General features: G+C 43.0%; 2 protein-coding genes across 2 annotated transcripts; one reads left to right on the forward strand and one right to left on the reverse strand.

The window, feature by feature from the left end:
* Positions 1–143: 143 nt before the first annotated feature.
* LOC124880173 (E3 ubiquitin-protein ligase CCNB1IP1) lies at positions 144–3,833 on the reverse strand. Its single transcript, XM_047385116.1, has 5 exons — positions 3,662–3,833; positions 2,595–2,901; positions 2,326–2,472; positions 1,957–2,131; positions 144–651 (listed from the first exon to the last, which is right to left on the reverse strand). Exons 2-5 carry the CDS (start codon positions 2,895–2,897, stop codon positions 494–496), a joined length of 783 nt encoding a protein of 260 aa, XP_047241072.1. The 5' UTR covers positions 2,898–2,901; positions 3,662–3,833; the 3' UTR covers positions 144–493.
* Positions 3,834–7,499: 3,666 nt separating this feature from the next.
* si:ch211-212k18.5 (sal-like protein 3) lies at positions 7,500–13,923 on the forward strand. Its single transcript, XM_047384961.1, has 3 exons — positions 7,500–7,853; positions 9,378–12,718; positions 12,813–13,923. The coding sequence occupies exons 1-3, from the start codon at positions 7,781–7,783 to the stop codon at positions 13,026–13,028; spliced, it is 3,630 nt and encodes a 1,209-aa protein (XP_047240917.1). The 5' UTR covers positions 7,500–7,780; the 3' UTR covers positions 13,029–13,923.
* Positions 13,924–16,848: the final 2,925 nt, after the last annotated feature.

A 16,848-nucleotide genomic window follows, 5' to 3' on the forward strand; every position in this document is an offset into this window, starting at 1 on the left:
TGGAATCAGTGCGAAGCTGGAGATCTTTAGGACAGCTCCAGATGTTGCACAGCTGTTTGCAAACTTAATATGCCGACTGTGAGTTTCCTGATCGTTTCATTGCTGCTTGGTCAAAAGTGTACTGAAACATTTAATCACATAACCACCAGCTTCGGTTGTTTATTAAGGTGCACTAGTAAACATGTTCACGTTTCATACCTTCAATAATAAATCAATCAGTCTGAGTAACTGCTTTTCAGTGGCATAACAAGAAAAACAATATCAATATAATACAGAATTTCCTTAATCAATGTGAACTAGAAGATCTACAGACGGAAATACAGTTTCACCAATAACTTCAATTTAACTGTTGTAAATAAGTACCTGAAATCTATAATATAGTCATTTAATGCATGAAATACTATAATAGTACATTTAAGAGTATAAGCCGTCAAAACTCACCAGGAAAAATATTCGTAAATTTGAAAGCAAGCATAAAAGTAAGGATTTGCTTTCAGTGCTTATTGATGAAAGGCTGGCTTTTGTCCCTGGCTGGAGAGCTGAACTGGAAGAAGGTCTTGGCTCCATCGGTCTCCAGGCAGGAGAAGAAACGAGCGTCGCCAACAGAGAGGAATTGAGGGCTTCTCTGAGGGGTCGCCTGCCGAGCCATCGCTGGGTAAAATAGGATATAGGATATTTATTGGTACTCTGATCAAAATGACCTCCCAATCAGTTCATTGTATGGCTGAAGACAACCTCTTTTAAACACAAGTTTCAAGCCTCTTCTGGATATCATGTAAAAAATATTCTCTTTAACAAATCTTGTCTTCTCATCACTGCCTTGGCTAGTGATTTTAGTCATGTCTTATAGTTTCTATTGCTTAAAAAGTATGTCACCTTTGACCCTGACCTGCATCCAGCCGCGCTGGTAAACTAAGTATAGAACTAAAACTGTTAAAAATGCACTACTTTTGAAATTAATGCTGTCATCTTAAAAAAAGACAATAGCTGTATAGAAAAAAAATGAAACGTGCATAACGCATTTCAAATGGAGAACAAATGAATAAAGATAGCTTTAACATTGTGCACAAACATCAAATCTATTTAAGATTCATTATATTATCACCTGTAACACACAGTGTTAAAATATCATTTTCATAAAATATTGTTTTACAGAGGCTAAAAATGTAATGGCTCTGGTCTTCAGGCATGGCATAAAGCAGCACAATCAAAGGTCCAAGCTGAGATGGACATCACTGCATGACATCAGGAAGGATCTAAAACACAGTCTTGGACCAAAGTTCAGAAATGTCAGTTCAACCTCCATACACCCACATAAACATGATCTGGAAATGCTGGTGCCACTTGTGCTTTACTGGGTGGAACTAACAAAAAATAATCAATACAATAATGACAATGTTTTTCCATAGAAGTACTCCTGTCCGGTGCTTCTTTGCTTTCTGATAGAAAGTACTCATGGGCCAGTGCTCCTATTGTTATTCTGTTTCTGCTCTGCAACCTCGGTTACGGCAAACAGCCGCTCGTACTGAGCCTGGTTCTAGTGAAGGTCTCTTTCTGGTAACAGGAAGTGTTTCCTCTCTACTGTCTCCGCATGCTTGCTCAGAATGAGGGATTGCTGAAAAGTTAAGGACTCGATGCAATCAACAGGGTTTTCTTAGATAAAGTTTTATTAATTGGTATTAAATGATTCATTGAATTGGAATGTATTTTATTATATTTATTGTTAGAATAAAATGGACTGATCTGAACTGAATTTGGATTGAACTGAGTTCTAGTGTTAATTTGTCTCTTATTTTAATGACTTTATGACATGAGCTCCCAATGTTGGAATCAACTCTAACAGAACAGTTTCACCATTCATAGTCGTTGAATTGCTGTCACTGAGAGGCGCTTATAAGCCAGCATTCAGACGGCCTTGTTAAAAACACGTCATAAAGAACAGTGTGTTAGCAATACCGAGGTTTACGTCTTTATTTCCATGTTGTAGTGGCATCTCTCGGTCCCCGGCTCCCACCACCATGTTACGCAGCCTCAGGGAGTCATATAAGCTCTGTAGCTTCTGGTACTGCCTGTTCCTCTCCATCAGCCTCTCAGACACCTCACTGTACTTCCTCTTATACTCCTCCATCACCTGAGTGGAAGAGTGTAGAGAGTGATTTTCATTTCCCAAAATTCAAAGCTAAGTTGGAGATATGACAATGAGCATTTTCTACAAACTACAGCACGCAAATGTTTTTTTTTTTCATTACAGAAACTTAAGCCTGTTTCTATCCATGTGATGGAAACTTTGTCATGCAATGCTTAATAGGAGCCTTTGCAGCTTACTTTCTTCAGTGAGGCAATCTCCCCCCTCATGGCAGTGAGTTCTAGTTCTCTGCTCTGGTTCTGCTGGGTCAAAACTTTCTCCATCTGCTTCAGCTGTGTGTCAGCACGGGATAGGCTGTACTCTTGATACATATGCTCCTGATGGACCTGTACACACAAAATCTGACAGCTTAGGTGTTGTTTTTAAGGGAGAAAACAGAGCAATGGCTGATATATAAAATAAAGACTGCAGAGCGTGAATATTACACGCATACATGGAGATACTTGACCTGATAGCTCCAGAAGGCAAGAGCACGAGAACTGATGTCCAGTACTATGTCTGGTCGAAGACCTGCCAGCACCATGGCTTTATACTCCTCAGAGGGCGACAGCTCTGACCTCACAATGTCCAGCTTCCCAGACAGGGCAGAGGAGCATGCCGGGCAGATGGCAGGGGAGCGGCTGAACTCACCGGATCCATGCTGATCACAGAAAACATGGGAGCAGGCTGTGACCCAGGCGAAACCGCTCAGTTTTGCCCGGCACTTTGGGTAATTACACAGCAGCGTATCATCACCGAGAGACATGGCCATCCCTCTGGAAAAAAAGAGCAAACTTTCAGCAGACTTAAACTGGTACTACTGAGGAAATACTCCTTAAGTACCTAAGTCATACATGGTAAATGTTGACAGCTCAATATTAACAGGTTCAAGATGTAAAATGTAAATATTTTGCATTTTTTGGTATGTAATTAGTGTCCATATTTAGTCTTTTGAAAAAACTGTCACAATTTCATCCAGCTTTTCACCCAGTTCTTGTGAACTGGCCATATTTTCTGTCTTTTAAACAAAAAGATATCTAAACTTAAGATAAATGTACTTACTTTAATTTAGTGAGTAGTTTATTAAGCACTAAAAGCTGTGTTCTTATAATGGTTCATATAAAGTACTTTTCCACAGTATTTTGCATCAAATAAGGAAGGTTTAATATTTACTTTGACTAAATGGCTACAATGGCTGCTAATGCTATCTTCACTTTTAGCCCAAATAATTTATTTCTTTTCACTAACTTTAAACTTTCGGAAGTAGGAAATAATAAAATACACGCTATTTTTTTAAAGTGAATATAGATATTTAGACGTTTAAAATTAAGCTACATTTCCAACTATTAGATGCTAAAGCTAGCAACAGAGCTAATAAAAGTTTAGCTTGCCCACTAATTAAAACTAAATATGGTTGGTTCTGTTGTCACGTCACCTCTCTGGGTTTATTAAAAACGTGTTTTTATTTTACAATCAGATTTATTTTTAACAGCGGCATTAAAGCTCAAATTTTATCAGCCAACGGCTAACTCTTACCAGTTAATCCTTCCTCTGGCAGATGTTAGCAACAGGTGACGCTAAATCAAAGGTTTAATCTGACTGGTTGATAACAGCTCAGTACAAATCCGCAAGGCAGAATCTCCTATACTAACAATTACTAATATCTATTATTATATCTATTATTATGTGCCTCAGTATTGTAACCTTCAAACGAATAACTTTGCTCTTAACTACATGCAAGATGGACAATGTGACCCTTTACAAGAATAAGTGATGTAAATTATTAACAGTTGAGCCATTAGCTAAAACTGAAATGACCTGAATATCTTTGTGGATTAAAAAAATATTATAACGATGAGATATATTATTATGTCATAATATATATGTCATTTCTACCGCTTCTTCCATAGTGGGTCGCAGGGAAGCTGGTGCCTATCTCCCGCTGGAGATAGGGACCATGGGCAGGAGGCGGGGTACACCCTGAACAGGTCACCAGTCCATCGCAGGGCAACACACAAACAACCATGCACACACTCATTTACAGGTCCTTCTCAAAATATTAGCATATTGTGATAAAGTTCATTATTTTCCATAATGTCATGATGAAAATTTAACATTCATATATTTTAGATTCATTGCACACGAACTGAAATATTTCAGGTCTTTTATTATCTTAATACGGATGATTTTGACATACAGCTCATGAAAACCCAAAATTCCTATCTCACAAAATTAGCATATTTCATCCGACCAATAAAAGAAAAGTGTTTTTAATACAAAAAACGTCAACCTTCAAATAATCATGTACAGTTATGCACTCAATACTTGGTCGGGAATCCTTTTGCAGAAATGACTGCTTCAATGCGGCGTGGCATGGAGGCAATCAGCCTGTGGCACTGCTGAGGTCTTATGGAGGCCCAGGATGCTTCGATAGCGGCCTTTAGCTCATCCAGAGTGTTGGGTCTTGAGTCTCTCAACGTTCTCTTCACAATATCCCACAGATTCTCTATGGGGTTCAGGTCAGGAGAGTTGGCAGGCCAATTGAGCACAGTGATACCATGGTCAGTAAACCATTTACCAGTGGTTTTGGCACTGTGAGCAGGTGCCAGGTCGTGCTGAAAAATGAAATCTTCATCTCCATAAAGCTTTTCAGCAGATGGAAGCATGAAGTGCTCCAAAATCTCCTGATAGCTAGCTGCATTGACCCTGCCCTTGATAAAACACAGTGGACCAACACCAGCAGCTGACACGGCACCCCAGACCATCACTGACTGTGGGTACTTGACACTGGACTTCTGGCATTTTGGCATTTCCTTCTCCCCAGTCTTCCTCCAGACTCTGGCACCTTGATTTCCAAATGACATGCAGAATTTGCTTTCATCCGAAAAAAGTACTTTGGACCACTGAGCAACAGTCCAGTGCTGCTTCTCTGTAGCCCAGGTCAGGCGCTTCTGCCGCTGTTTCTGGTTCAAAAGTGGCTTGACCTGGGGAATGCGGCACCTGTAGCCCATTTCCTGCACACGCCTGTGCACGGTGACTCTGGATGTTTCTACTCCAGACTCAGTCCACTGCTTCCGCAGGTCCCCCAAGGTCTGGAATCGGCCTTTCTCCACAATCTTTCTCAGGGTCCGGTCACCTCTTCTCGTTGTGCAGCGTTTTCTGCCACACTTTTTCCTTCCCACAGACTTCCCACTGAGGTGCCTTGATACAGCACTCTGGGAACAGCCTATTCGTTCAGAAATGTCTTTCTGTGTCTTACCCTCTTGCTTGAGGGTGTCAATAGTGGCCTTCTGGACAGCAGTCAGGTCGGCAGTCTTACCCATGATTGGGGTTTTGAGTGATGAACCAGGCTGGGAGTTTTAAAGGCCTCAGGAATCTTTTGCAGGTGTTTAGAGTTAACTCGTTGATTCAGATGATTAGGTTCATAGCTCGTTTAGAGACCCTTTTAATGATATGCTAATTTTGTGAGATAGGAATTTTGGGTTTTCATGAGCTGTATTCCAAAATCATCCGTATTAAGACAATAAAAGACCTGAAATATTTCAGTTAGTGTGCAATGAATCTAAAATATATGAATGTTAAATTTTCATCATGACGTTATGGAAAATAATGAACTTTATCACAATATGCTAATATTTTGAGAAGGACCTGTACATATAAGGGCAATTTAGAGAGACCAATTAACCTAACAGGCATGTCTTTGGACTGTGGGAGGAAGCTGGAGTGCCCGGTGAGAACCCACGCATGCACAGGGAGAACATGCAAACTCCATGCAGGAAGACCCCCGGCCGGGCATCAAACCCAGGACTTTCTTGCTGCACGGCAACAGTGCTACCAACTGCGCCATCGTGCATATGTCATTATATATAAATATGTAGAAGGCCCAATTTGTTGATGGACCCACTGTTGTCAGCAACAGCAACTTTAACTATTCTGCAAACACTCCTAAACCTTGTTTAGGAGTCAGTTCATAGTTAGATGAGAAAACTAGAACTGCAGCCTCCGCTCTATATCATCCCAAAGGTGTCCAAGGTTGAGGTCAGGACTCTGTGCAGGCCAGTCAAGTTTCTCCACACCAAACTTTATATACCTGTAGGTTTTAACACCAGAATTCACTGATTTGGCAATATTCTCATGCTGTTTATACACAGAATCGTTCCAAAAGAGGAATGTGCCACCTTCAGGAATCTTAAAATACACCAAACATTTTGACTTTGAAGAAGATAATAAAACGTCTCTAAAACAATCTCTTTCTCGTTATCATGGCGTTTAGGAAATATAAATAATTCGGGTTATTCTAAGTGACCTACAGCATGAAAGTCTGATGTAATGTCGGACATCGAGGAAAAGGGGTATTTTGTCTTTCATACACTGTAAATAACTAGTTTGCTTTGAGGCAGTTTTCATCATTGTCTTAATGGAGTTGTATTTTGAAGCGAATGGTAGGTTCAGCTATCATTGTCCCACCTATATGTTACTTAAACATGGTACCTCCACCACCTCCTCCCTGCCCCTCTGTAGCTTTTTTATCCATCTCTCCACGTGGTACAGGAGTAAAGGCAGGGGGTGAAAGAGGGGCTTTGTGCTGTGCAGCAGTGGATCCGGGGGTTCACAGTGAGAGAGGGGAGATGCTCACTCAACTGTGTCCAGCTTGCCATTGTCGATCATTCCCCTTCTATTCTCTTCCTTTTAAATAGAGCTCCAATGTAAGATGCGGGCTTTTTTTGTTGAAGGGGGCTGTGGGGGGAGTTGTATTATGCGCTTGGTGATAACACACGAATTACATGCGAGGATGTGGATTGGCCTCACTTTGCGCACAGCACTGCTGTTGATAATTGGCCCTATGGAAATCAAAGGTTTGAAATATTGCCTGCGGCACAATAACAACATTGCAAAGTCAGAATTTTATTAGACGTTATAACGCCACCTGCCACGCATATAATAGGATTTCCTTTATTTCCTTTAATGATTGGGAAAACCAGGAGTCACCTGTTAGATTTCTTTCACTCTTTATTGTTGTTTGATCAGTTATTAATTAATTGCCCTATGAACTCATCACCCATTAAAAAAATCAGCACCCATGTCTTGTTTTAAGGGCGTCCAGTAGCCTTAACGCCTATTGTCACGTTTTATTTAAAGTTTATAGCTTCTGTGTGATTGCAAAGAAGAAGAAAAAAAAAAAAAACTAAAGCTGAGAGGGAAGGGAAAAGAGACCCAGGGAGGTTGTGTGTTACACGCTATTGAAATGCAAATATCATAGAACAAGGGGTGGTTCAGTGTGTGTGTATATGCATGCAGCGGAGCAGCAGTAGGAGAGGAGGGGCACAAATTGGAGAAGTTTTTTTTCTTTTTGAAGCTGGGGGGAGAAGGGACATTAGAAAACAGCCACACACACACACCGTAGCTCCATATGACACGGTGCTGCCAGGCGGATTTCCATACAGCACCTCTTTTTTTGTCTTTAACTTTCTTCCATGAAATCCCACGCTGCAGAGATTTCCCTTTTTCTCATCTACGGGCTTACTTAATAACCTGCGGGAACTTCGCTCCATTGGGAGATTGAATGCGCGCAGGAGCTCGTTCAAGTGCGCAAAAACGTGTCTGGTGCCATTCGAGCGACTGATGCCCCCCTCTCTGTCTTACTCGCCGTGAATCATGTCACGCCGGAAGCAGAAGAGACCCCAGCAACTCGTCAATGCAGATCCGGGGGGCCCGAAGCTGCTGCAAGGTGAGAAACTACCTTTAACTCTCTTTTCTTTTATGTTTAAATTTGTTTTTTTCTGAGAAAAAGAAGCTTTATGAGTAGTTGGAACAAAAACTATATGTAGAGTACCAATGCGTTATGTTTGCACGATCCCATTACAAAGAATTCACCTGAGTTCATGGACCAACAAACGTTTACAGGTCTAAAATAGTCTGTCTAATTTAAACCAGTTTATTCATTTAGTGCACTGCCTCCCACTATAAAGAGGCCTGAGGCACTTTGGTGGATGCCTGCAGTTTTCCCTCCTGTGAAGTGAATAGAGCAGGATTAACCAGCAAACATCTCTGGTCATCTTCACCAGCTGCCCATCTTTAGGAAACCAACAGGCTGCTTAAGACTGACTGCTGGAGCCCTTTGATTAGTATGGAGCACTCACAATAACCTGCATGGTCAGGGGGAAGGGAAGGCAGTTTTTTTGTGGTAAAGATTAATCTTCCACTTTTGTATTGTCTTCGTCTTTTGCTATTCATCCATACTTTTCTTCCCTATACGCCCCTCTATCCCCATTTTCCACCCTCACAATGCCTTCTCCCTCCTCTTTTCTTTCCCAGCTCTATTGACAGTATACTCCTGCACAGCTGGGGGGGGTCGGATAGATGAGTAAAAGGTTTATTATTGCCAAGTTAAACTAGGATATCCCATGTACTGTGCATGCACGATGCTCTGCAGGTACAACTAATAGAAGTGTAAGTTTAGATTTATAGTTTGGTAAATGTTTTGTGCAGGTTTGTTTCTAAATAACAGGGATGGTATTTTATCGAGGTACAGTCTTTCATTCCATCACTATACCTCTCCAGGAGGGAGTAGTTAGTTTGTCTCTCCTTTGTTGTTACCCTCCCCCTTCTTTTTTCTTTCTACTCTTTCTCACTCGGTGCTCAAGATTCTGAAAGAATTTGACCCCTGGGCGGCAGAGGTCAGATTAGTTGACCAATCAGAGCATGTGGACAGTACCCAGAACCCTTAGCATGGCCTGACCCTTGACCTCCACTGTGACGTAAGGGGGAGGGTGAACAGGGAGATGAAAGACGTAACTGCCGTTGGGAGGGGGGCTGGGTTAAGAGGGGTTATGGGTTGTCTAGGTGATGTCCATTGTCCTTTAAAATGTGCTGCCATGGCAACAAGGTGGTCTGTAAGCTTTTTTGTGTGCGCAAGATGTTTGAAGAGTTTTGCTCCAGAGAGCACAGATTGAGACAAGACTGGTTCAAAGACTGTTGGACTGTGAGTTTCTTCCACTTGTTTATTTGCTTGTTGGAGGTAATTTCCAGGTGGGCGTTTTCTTTTGAAGCTGTAACTGCATATTCTGGTATGCAGACAAGTTTGCAAACTAAATTTTGTAAACAATAACTAAAGTCAGTGAGATAAACAGTCTTTGAAAGTAACTTGACATCTGGGTTGATATTGGGAACAGAGCTTTACTAAACTGTTCCTTGTGAATGAATTTCCTTTTTTCTGGTTTTATTAAGTATTGCTTTTTCTACCAATCCTCAGATGACCATCTGAGCTTAAAGTCACCATCCACATCTCTGGGATCAGAGCTAACCTCATCAGGTTCCTCCTCTTCATCTCCCACCTCGCTGCGCGACTGCCAGCCGCCCCTGGCCACTCGCCCATCCCCTGGAGGGCTCCACGCGCCTTCCTTGCCCAGCGAGAGCTCACCTCCTCCCCACTGGCCCAGCCACATTGCTCCCTTTACCACATCCCTCCCCAACACCCACTCCTCCCTCTCGCCAGACTTCCCTCATCCCTCGTTGTCTTCCCAGACTCACTCACCTCCTCCTCTGGATCAATCCTCTGGTACCCACAGCCTGAACCACAAAGTTAACACACACTCCACCATGACCTCTCCCCCAATGGGAAGCTCTGCCACCACCTCTACCTCTTCCTCCTCTTCGTCTTCCTCCTCCTCTCAGCAACCTCAACCAGACAGCTCCAGTCCTGGTCAGCAGCAGTCTTCCACCTCAACAGGGGAGCAGGGGCAGATCCAGGTGCCTTCAACCCTGGCGGTGCTTTTAGAAGAACTGCGGGTCCTGCAGCAGCGGCAGATTCACCAGATGCAGATAACAGAAGAGATCTGTCGGCATGTCCTCAGGCTTGGAGGAGCTGTTTTCGGCCAAGATAACAATCCACCAGGTAGTGGTGCAGATAGCAACCAGAAGTCCACTGGAACAGCATCTTCATCGCCTACACATCCTTCAACCAATACTCCAGTAACTACAGCTTCATCCCTTTTGACTGGACTCCCGTCTTCCTTCTTCCCTCAGCCAGCCATCTCGAAATCAGGGACTTCACTTATCAATGGAGACAGACCTCAATCCTCCTCAACTTCCAGCTCATTATCATCACCCTCTTCCTTAGCTATTTCTTCCAGCATCAATTCATCTGTTGCCTCCCTGCACCCTCTATCCTTATCCTTGGGTCTGTCGCCACGCTACCTCCATGAGAAATCATCCAACACCTCTTCATTTGGACACAGCAATGGCATCGGTTTCCAAAATTCTCCCCTTCCTACGACCAGCCACTCGCAGGAGCTTCAATCAAGTTCGCCTCTCACCTCTTCCTCCTCATCAGGACGACCTCAACATGTCTGCAGGTTCTGTGGAAAAGTCCTGAGCAGTGACTCCTCCCTTCAGATTCATCTGAGGTCACATACAGGTGAAAGGCCCTACCAGTGTCCAGTGTGCCTGAGCCGTTTTACAACCAGAGGGAACCTCAAAGCCCATTTCCTGAGACACAGAGAGCAGAACCCAGAGCTCTCCCTCTCTCTGCTGCCCCCTGCACTTTCGGAGCAAACACAGAGTGGATCAGTTCCAGGTGCAGTTCAAAGGAGACGAAAACGTCGAGCTGATGATGACGAAACATATAATGGAGTGAAAGGCAGTGTTCCCGGTATAACAGAGAGCATGGCCTTAGGATTACTGTCTGGTGGGTCCACTCGGCCCTCACCTTCCTCTCTACCTCTGCCCCCTTCAGTGGACATGGCTCTTCTGTCGACAGCCCACTCACTGTTACAGCTAAACAGAGCATCAGCAGGTGCTGCCAGCACATCCAGCACTGCTCTGCCTTCGTCATCTCCATCTTCCTCTTCTGCTTCTAGTCAGTACAAAGGAACTAAACAGCAGCGATTTGATGAAAACACTCCTCCTCACTCTGCTCTCCACACAGCTTCCCCATACTCCCAACTGGCCCATCTCCCCAAGATACTTTTCCCCGGAGGTGCCTCCACCCACCACCTTGCACTTCTCAGGCCTCCAGGCCACCCATCCACTTCCCACCTCTCTTTACCTCATCAGCTACCCTTTCCATTCCCTCCTTTTCCCAAACCATCCGCCTCCTCCCCCTCCTCCTCCTCTCCCACCACCTCCACCCAGACCTCAGACACTTCCAAGTTGCAGCGGCTGGTGCAGAAACTGGAAAAGCAGCCACAAGGCGGTGCCTCTTCCTGCTCTTCTGCCTCCTCTCCTTCCACCTCCTCGCAAACCTCAGCTGAGATTAATGGGAATACAAATGTCCGTGACCTGACCACCACCTCAAGTGCCTATCGCAGAGAGATGTTGGCTGCTCTTGGACTAAGCCCTAGTGTCAGTGCTGCAATGACTAGTCAGGGAGTCTCAGGTTCAAGCCTTACAACTACTACTTCTTCCCTGCCCACAACCCAAGTTGCTAATCAGTGTGGAGTGTGTATGCGTGTTCTTAGCTGCCCCAGAGCTCTTCGCTTGCACCAGGCCACACATCTGGGAGAGCGTCCCTTTCCTTGTAAGCTTTGTGGGCGTTCTTTCTCCACAAAGGGCAGCCTTAGGGCACACCTGGCCACTCATCGTGCAAGGCCACCAAATGCCCGTGCCCTGAATTCTTGCCCACTCTGCCCTCGCAAGTTCACTAATGCCTTAGTTCTGCAGCACCACATTCGCTTGCACCTTGGAGGGCAAATACCACCTGATGAGGAGATGCCACCTGAAGATGGGGCAGAAACAGAACGTGCTACCTTTAAAGACAGTCACAGTGAGGCTATTAGTTCCCCATCAAAAGTCCAAATCCTTCCACTTGCCTTAACAACAGGGTCCAAGTCGCCAGTGGAGGCTTTCAGCTCAGGATCCATTTATAAGCAGTCCAAAGCTTCTGATACACATTCTGTGAAGACTGAGGAATCAGAGCGTTCAACTCCAAGTATTAGTCCATCTTTAAGCTGTAATCCCCTCTCAATGGGAACTGATAAAGATCTGCAGCTTGCAGACATCGCCCCAGCTGAATGTCCTACAGAGGAGAAACACCATACTGATCTGGGCATTGCCAGTGTTTTTAAAGCCCCCTTACCTAGCTCTCATTCAATTGTGGACAAAGTAGACTGTCTCTCTGATGATACTCCTCTCTCCCTCTGTGTTACAAAGCCTGGTGTTGAAAATGTTACACCCAGACCAGCTAACAGTGATGTAAAATTTTCCACAGATGAGCTTGCAGCCAGTCCCAGTCGTACCACAGACCCCCCAGCTGCAAATCCTGTGCCTTCACTTACGCCCCCTGCCAGCCCTGGAGCCACCCTAGGAGCTGAGGAGGCCAGTTGCATTGTTTCACAGGAGCTGCAAGGAAGAAACACTTCCAATAGTAAAGGAAAGAATGATACCACCACATCCAGAGAGTCTCTTTCTATGTCTGAACCAGAGCTGGGTAAGGAAGCAACTGTGAGGGAGGATTGTGCTACCCTAAAAAAAACATCTGATAACCCAGAGACCTCTGCAGCAGCAACAGCACCACAAGGCCAGCCTCCTCGACCTGACAAGCCCTACAGCTGCTCCCACTGTGGAAAGGCTTATGCCAGTCGAAGTGGACTTAAGGTACGGTTAAAAAATAAAATTTTTGCTAAATTATTTTGAAGTCATGCAAATAAACTTATCAGTAACCTGTTGTTGTGTTCCATCTCATCTACAGGGTCATATGAAAATGCACCCTGGAGCGTTGACGAATGCCCCGGGCAGGACTCAGACCAATGAAAATGAACCTTCAGAGGATCGCAGTACAGCTAATAAAATTTTTGGACAGCAGGAGGAAAAGCAAGGACTGGTCCCTGAGAAAGGTGACAGCAATGATCTGCTCCCAACCAGTGGCGACTCTGATGTGACCGCTGAACCTTTGGACACAAAATAGAAAGTTTTTCGATAGATCCTGACAAAGGGAATGTATTCTTAATAGAATAAGATTTGCTTTGTAGAGTTTGTAATTCTAACTCATATTTAGTATTTGTATAAGACAAATAGGTATAGTTTATTTTTTAGTACTATGACAGGAAAATTGTGAATGTAGTTTTTCTGCTGTCTATTTTTGTACTTCAGAGACCACAGTGAGGCCTTATCCTACACCTTTCAACGCATTGTCCTCTCGTGCTTGGCTGGCACAAGTCAGCATGTACTGTATATTATCTTACGAGTAGTAAACTTTGATTTGTTTGTTGTTTATAACGGAAGTGTCCAGAAGTTTCATACCAAAACAGGCCATGTTAATAATGGCCACTGAACTGTACATACAAGCTGCGATTGTCTTTTTTGATCGCTACCGTTTTCTTTCCTTTGTTTTAATGCTGCTTAATGCGTGTTTCCTGATGTGCCGAGATGCACTGTGAGATGCACTGTGTCCCACGCTGCCGAAACATCTGCTGAACAAACTCGCCCTTGCAATGATTGTAACTACGATGATTGTATTATCAGTTCCATGTGGTTACAGTAAAACCTGTTTGATGATGGTGAATGTCTTCCCCGTTTTTTGTGGTGCTATCTGCATTCTGAAACCCCCAACAAGGATGAGCCCCGTCCTCTTACTGCTCCCTCCACTGGTTCCTCTTCTTTCTCAGCGCACTTGAGGGTGCTTCACTCCCACGTAAATTGTATGCGCTCACTGGATTCTCCGCTTTGCTCAGTCTAGTATTTGTATGCTTTGCCTTCTTTCTGCAACCCCTCCTCTCTCTTTCTTGTAGCAATGACAGAATGTGTTCCCACGCTTCCCATGTGATGTTAAAAAAAAGTAAATAAAACAATGACAATGCGAAGTGGAGACTGGTTAGTTGCTTTTTTTTGCTTGTTCTTGTTTAAGCCTCTGTGTCTGTGAATTCATTTATCTGTTTAAGCATTCTGCGTGCATGGCTCTTGTTCTCTGTTAGTCTGTATGCACTCTGTTGGTCAGTTTTCCCTTGTTTGTTCCAGTTCTCTGTGTGTCTAGATTGGTGGAGGGAGGCTGGGGGGGTCTTTTGTCTGAAGAGCTGGGCTGGCTGTCTCCTAATTCTGTCTTTTAAGCCCTCAATGTCTTATAATATGTTTCAGTTCCCCAGCGTTGTGTATGTGTGTGTGTGAAAAGAATAATCAGAGCCTGTATGAGTGTCATTGAGGGTGCAGCTGTAGAGGCAGCCACCTCCCTCCCTCAGTCTCCCCGTGTCATTCTCTCTTTCATACGCAGTCTCTTTCATTTTCTCTTTCATTTCCCTCCATCGCTCTCTGCATTCACCCCATCATCCCCTCCTTCCCACCCCATGTAATGAGCTGACACACAGGAAGCTCTAATCCTCTCACAATGCCTCCCCCTCTCCCCCCTCAAAAAAGTGACTGGAAGCGGGACAGGGGGCAACAGGGACCAACCTGGTCCAGCTGTCCCCAAAATGGCTGCCTTTAATCCGTCCTCCACCCTCCTCTCTCTCTAGTAGTTTTTTATTTTTTTTTTTGAGCCTGCAGGGGATCCAGAAACCATGACGACTGGTAACCAGGGGGAAAGAATGGCCAAGAGCAGAGAGCGAGACAAAAGCAGTGAAAGGAGCCATGTGTGAGAAGTTTGTCCACATGCGTTCATGAGTGACAAGAGCCGTGTCTCAATCAAACAGCAAAGAATGAGAAAGTCGGTGGTTCTGAATGTCCCAGAAGAGAAGGTGACTATGAAGCTCCTCAGATGTCCGATCTTTGGTCAGATGAAACCCTGTCATGACTTATCAATAAACATTAATCACCTCCCTATGACCGTCAGTCATTCACTGTAAAAACCTTTTAAATGTCCTGAAGGAGACATTTAGAGAACATTAATGATGAATCAACCCACATCTGGAAGACAAAGCAGCTGCTATCTCTTCATTGGTCGCTAATTCATTTGATCACAGTAATTAAAGCTGCCATGCAAGCAAGACGTGAGCACATCCTCAGATTAGTTACAGATAAGGAAGAAGGTGCACCTTAGGTTCATTTATTTATTTCCATTTGGAAATGCTGGAGCTCCAGATGTTGCGCCAGTCACAGCAACTATTTGTTTTCCAAAAAGATATAAATAAATAAAAATCTGTCGTGCACTCCTACTTCCTACTATTGTAAGTTACAAACCGATTACACAGATATCCAAAAAAAAAAAGAGAAACTAATTGTTCACCTTTTTGTGTCTTGATTTTTACTTCTGAAATATTAAATCCAGCTTTTTTTTAAAAAAAAGTCTCAGCCTAATTTAAGCAAACCAAGATAAATAACAAGTTCTGAAAAGATATTAAATTTGTCATATTCACAGAGTATGATGTGTGAATATGATCTTTTGTGGTATTTAGAAGAAATTTTGCTTTTAATTATTCTCAAAGTAAATACAAACATTAAACTGTGAGGGAGAGCTGGTAAACACCAACAGTTGAAAAGAAGATTTTTTCAAACACATTAATCTTTGTTTCATCCAAAGGTTCTCATAAGAGAAGTGCAGAAATTTTCCCAAACTCCCATTATGAACTGAAGTTGTCGACAGTAAACCAGGAACAAGTGCTGGTGGCGACTTTTGCTGTGTTCTATTTACCTCTGAAGTCAGAACATGAATCTGGAAATGACTTCAAATCCAATGTAACCCTATTCTAGGTTTAAGTTCAAAACTACTAGGATTTGCTAATCGATATGCTCAGTGACAAGCCAATTGCTATTAGCAATAACAGTTAATAACAATCAAGTTATTTGCATTCTCTCCACTTTCAAACGCTGTTACAACTAGAGGAAGCTGGGAAAAAAATAAACTTTATGTTGCAGTGCAGCCATTTTGGATACTGAGGTCTGGGTTGGTGAGAATATCTGACGAATCCCACCTTCTGACTTTTCTGCTAATTTCTTTGGTTTCAAATCTAGAAAAATAAACATAGAAGACAGATTCGCACAACTAATCATGCAATGCTAATTCATTAGAATATTTATTTGTTTACTTTTGTTCTTGCTTTGTTTAGGTTTTTTTTTTTATGAATCCAACTGGAAAAAAGTCAATTTGTTCTACTGATTTAAAGTATCTCCTGGAACTTGGAAATCTTGCATTTTATAAGTGCAGAATAAAAGCTTGAGAACCATGTAAGAAAATAAATAAATAAATGAGCAGATCTGACACAATTTAACCAAAAGAAATAAATACTCACGTCCCTCCGTTTCACCTTTAAAGCCACAAGAGGGAGCCATTGCACACAGACTTTGGTCCTTTTAGTCAAACAAAACAGGAAATGTTAGGGTAAAACGTGACGCCACATTGACTAGGTCCAAAAAGTACTGTCAGTGGGTAAAATAGTGAATCAGGAATTTTATTTCTATACAGTTAAGTTAAATAATACGTATTTTGTGGCTTCTATTCAGGTTCTCGAAGTTTTCTTATATTGTTCAAAATGTTCATGATTAGTACAATTGTAGGTAATTTTAGGGCTATATTGGCCATTTTAATAGTAGTAATTTATGAGATAATTACTTTAGAAAAATATCAAATAATTTCTTAAACCTTCTTTAAAAATCACAGAAGATCCTTATTAAAGGAACACAGCAGTTTACACAACACTTTGTCTGGCTTTCCCAGATAACAGCCCAGTTTCATCACTGATGATAATCTCATCACGGAGGTTTTATTACCCTACTGAAACTCGCTGAAAGAGCACATGATGGCGCATTCATCCTCTGTAGTTACGCGAACAGAAGTGCTTAAAAAACCACAAGTGCAT

Source organism: Girardinichthys multiradiatus, chromosome 14 (assembly GCF_021462225.1).
Source record: "Girardinichthys multiradiatus isolate DD_20200921_A chromosome 14, DD_fGirMul_XY1, whole genome shotgun sequence".
NCBI lineage: Eukaryota > Metazoa > Chordata > Actinopteri > Cyprinodontiformes > Goodeidae > Girardinichthys > Girardinichthys multiradiatus.